Genomic DNA, 4,251 nt, shown 5'->3' with positions numbered 1-4,251 from the left:
TTTTTTGCAAATTTCTCAGTTTTTAATAACAATTAATTTATTTTACTGTTTTTTCCGTACTCCTATAACAGCGCCAGACAACACCTACAGAGGAATGACGCCAATTTTGAATCACCCTGTATTTCAGTGTTGCTGAATGTACTTAAGTACATATATATCCACTATTTAAATAGTATATTAACATTAACTAGTTACTGAATTGCTGTGACATGAGACTGGTTGCGATCGTTATCATCAGGGCTTCTAAAAAAGACAAATACCTAGCTAGTTTGAAGGATTTGATTGTGATTTATATCTATTAGATCTGTACAAAGAAATACACATTACTGTATAATGTGCTAATCAGAAGATAAAATTGAAAGTTTATTTAATAATTTTCACATTACGGTAATATTTGTCAATTTTAAATTTACTAATGAAATTAAAAACAATTGTGTAAGTTCTCTCGATGGGATAGTAAATTGTAACTTGGGGGAATAAAACTTTGACGAAAAAGATGCATGTTTACCATAAAAATAGAACAGGGCCATTGATGCATTTAGTTTTGCAACAAGAATCTGTTTTACAGTTTTGAGAGTCTCTGATATGAAACAATAAAAATAATATGAAAGTCCAATTTAAGATAACTTTGTACCGGATTAAATTGTGTAAGTAGGTAAATAAAATACAAAATATATTCTCTGATTATACATAATTTCCAATTGAAAAAATATATTAAGTTTAGCACTTGAAACATTGGTGCTATTTCCATCACAAATTTTGTTTGGGCGGAATAACGCGGATAAAAATAAAACATATCTGCAAACCCGACATTTGTAACCTGCCGCCGTAAATAAGCCGCCAGATAAGATACGAAATGTATTGAATAATTATACATGTATTATACATGCAGAGGAACCTGACAATCTGAATTGCTAAATTCAGCTCAACCGCGTTGCAAAATTTTATTTTTTTTTCATTCTACATAGAAAATTAATGTCTCAAGTTTATAAGGCAGTTTTGCGAATGTTCAAAAATTTAAGGCCCTGCAGCTCCGTTACTTTAAGTTTTACTGAAAGTTTTATTTGCTTGTTTACCGCTTTTTTTCCAATTTCGCTTTCTTCCTCTAAATGTTCAGCGTTTATTCCCGTTTAAGGACCGAGATCATTGATTGTTCCAATAAATTTTAAACTTTTTATACTTACAAATTTCAAATTTTAACACAGTATAAATAAATATTTATATGTCAGGTACTGGACCAGTTTTCTCAGCTAAACAACGATCAATCTACTTACTTGGAGCACGGCATTTTTCACATGAGTTTTGCCGAAGATGCTCTTCTCCTGCAAAGTTGTGGCCAGTTGTATGCGAAAAGAGTGGATAAGCTTTGGGATGAACTTCTTCAGTTTCACACACGCATGGTTTCATATGATGGAAGTACAGCGAAATACTGCACCGACAGGTACAATAACAACAAGCACACAAAACAACATAAACAAGTTTTACAAATTTTGTAAATATTTCATTCATTTCCCAAATGAAAAATTTGATGAAGCAGAAGGGAGTTGAAAAAATATGTCACATAACGACTCTACTTCGGATTCTACACAGAAAATATCATGATTCTGTTTTGCTTAATTCTGGCAAATTTTTCGGCCAACTGCTTCTATTTGAAGTATTTAACATGTGTGAGTGACTAAGGGCTAAGCATTAAGAATCCTGCATCTTTTAAAAACGTTTTTGGATTGAATGCACTGCAATTTTTAAAGTCTATTACCAAGCACCAATCTAGCGAAGTCAATTAATTTCAAATAAACCTTAGGGGAATCTTTCCCGCTAAATTTTACATATTTTGCGCCCATATTAAGCCTTGTTAGTAACCAGTAAGCAAAAGACTTCGCAAGTACTTCAATGTTTTTAGACGTATTAAAGAATTAATTCAACTGATTATTTATGTACTCAAAATAAAAATATATTCTTGTATCTTTGAGCGCAATTGGTATTGACAGAACGAATGTTTTATTTATGGCACTAAACTTGTGAGATATTATTATGTGTATTTTTTTATTCGTCTTAGTTTTGTTTCGCAGTAATGTTTCAATTCACGTTTCGAATTCTAGAAACTTCTTACTTAAACTAAATAAATTTAGCTGTTGAAATTATTTAAAAAATAATTGATGGTTGATGGACCATATTAAAGGAGCAGAAATATTGCATTCATTTCAGAACCAGACAAGTTACTTATTGCAGTTTTAACTGCAGCACATTTAATCAATTAAAATTTGCCAAATAATGTATATTATTTTATCTTATTGTTCACAGTAGTAATCAAGGATGGAAGAGTAGCCAGTTATAAATTTTCATTCACCTATAATTTAATATACCTGTTAATGTAATTAAATAATAATTGACCTATTTGCCGCTAATCTAAAATTAAACGAAAGTGACACCTTAAGATCATCAAGCTAATACAACCGGGCTTTTAGATCAAGAACATGTGATTCTCTTCACTATATACATATATGGTTTTCTATTATAAATTAGCGACAAACGAGAAGCTAGAAACAAGGAAATTGCTAAACTGGAAGAAAGGCTTAACCGAGGCAAGAGAAAGAAGATCGTTTTAGCCAGACCTGAAGAAGAGGCAGCTCCAGTAAACGGGCTTGCTCTCTTTGATATTGAGCAGGAATGCGTTGACGAATTGTTTGACAATGTTACCTTTCCATTTCCTGAAGATGATCCGGCCTGCGAAGAAGAGCCAGAAACTCCATTCGATTTTGACTTTGAGGCTATTGATGAGTGGAGAGCAATTAATGACATTGGTACAGTTTTATTTTTTTTCGCAAAACTTTTCTGTTTGTGCATGAGCTGTATTTGTTTTAGATGAAGAAGAAAAAAGGCGCTGCTATTATTCCACGTTTGTGGCACATTACTACAGATTACGATTTCGATTTAAACACTTTCCTACTCCAAACTCAAGCGCCATTATTTACGATTGGACCGACCCAGAAGAGTACAATACGAGAGAAAAAAAGCTTATTTCGTGTAATCATGTTAGACTCATGTTTTTTGAGAATGATCGATGTTTATTGCCCGACGAACACTTTATTGTAGCAAAACTAAGGTATGGAAATTGTGAAAAACTGTCAGCACGATATGGGATCATTTTCATTCAATTCTTTTAGGTGTGCCTACGTTTTGAAGAAGAAATGGTTCATAAAAAATAAGGTGGACCCCACTGCTCCATATGAAACATATAAAGAATCATGGGAGAAATACCAGCAGGAGTTTTTTGCGGACGAACAACGCAAAATTCAAAATATGCCTCAGCGGACATCTGCAGAGCTATTGAGATTTTACAAAGCCTTGGCACGGAAGGAAGAATTAGCACGAGAAGTAGGCTGTTTCGTTTCTTAAAAAAAAAAGATCTTATTAGCACATTTCATTTACACCAATTTATTAATAACCCCTAAACTGGTTTTTAAAGTAGTCGTTTTTTTTTGTACAGCAAGTGGAGAAATTAAAGGAGATGGGAGTGGAAAACTTACCAGGGGTTACTTTTGATAACGTCATAGTTGCTCCCACTGCGGAAGGATACACTGGGATATTTAATTCATATACTCCTGAGGAGTTCTTAAATAACCCAGATGAGAAGCCACCAGTAAAAGGTGCACTTCACATAATATCAAACAAGCAAAGTAAATTTATGTTTTTTGTTAATATAGAAGCAAATGTTTCTGCTAAAGCAATAGCGCCTGCTGTCTGCGAAGGTGATCATGAAGCTGAACTGAGCGAGTTGCTTGAAGACCCTTTGAGTAAGTTTATACGTTTTAAAATTATGCTTGAACGTAGTCGATTTTACAGTTTGTTATTAGTTTTCTGTTCACGCCCATCTAAAAATCGTTATGCAATGCAGAACATTTGGAAGCTTTGATTATTAATAAAACCTTTTCGGATTCACGCTAACTTTTTATCGATTTCGATAGGAGTGTTACGACGTATATTTTTTTGAACTGATTCATATTAATGATTTATCATTCACAAAACATGAAATGGCAACAACTGATGGAATGCATTTTTTGTATATGTAGTATAATTTAAATATTCTGGTAATTAAGATATATCCGATTGAATTTAATTAAACACGTTGTTCTCATGTTACCAAAGTTCGAATGAAACGCATTAATCCTCCTTACTTATGAAGTAAAAGAAATCATTATGTTCAACACTATCAAGAGTTTCTGATATTACAGGGTGATAATAAAAAAAAAA

The 4,251-nt window shown here is 32.7% G+C and overlaps 1 protein-coding gene across 8 annotated transcripts in view; it reads left to right on the top strand.

The window, feature by feature from the left end:
- Positions 1 to 4,251, top strand: part of LOC109546262 — a 12,747-nt gene that overhangs the window by 2,391 nt on the left and 6,105 nt on the right. For all 8 annotated transcript variants that reach the window (XR_007281623.1, XR_007281624.1, XM_048666936.1 and 5 more), the window contains 6 exons: positions 1,230 to 1,441; positions 2,524 to 2,801; positions 2,863 to 3,103; positions 3,165 to 3,375; positions 3,488 to 3,647; positions 3,705 to 3,794. Coding sequence is in view for 6 of the 8 variants with exons in the window: in XM_048666936.1 (XP_048522893.1) it covers positions 1,230 to 1,441; positions 2,524 to 2,801; positions 2,863 to 3,103; positions 3,165 to 3,375; positions 3,488 to 3,647; positions 3,705 to 3,794 (1,192 nt within the window). In the remaining 2 variants the exon portion in view is untranslated. The remainder of the gene's footprint in view (positions 1 to 1,229; positions 1,442 to 2,523; positions 2,802 to 2,862; positions 3,104 to 3,164; positions 3,376 to 3,487; positions 3,648 to 3,704; positions 3,795 to 4,251) is intronic.

The sequence above is a fragment of the Dendroctonus ponderosae genome, unplaced genomic scaffold, assembly GCF_020466585.1.
Source record: "Dendroctonus ponderosae isolate FM_Combo_2020 unplaced genomic scaffold, Dpon_F_20191213v2 Dpon_F_20191213_1, whole genome shotgun sequence".
NCBI classification, from domain to species: domain Eukaryota; kingdom Metazoa; phylum Arthropoda; class Insecta; order Coleoptera; family Curculionidae; genus Dendroctonus; species Dendroctonus ponderosae.
Note: the sequence above shows the minus strand (reverse complement) of the source record. Positions and strands in the feature narration are given on the sequence as shown.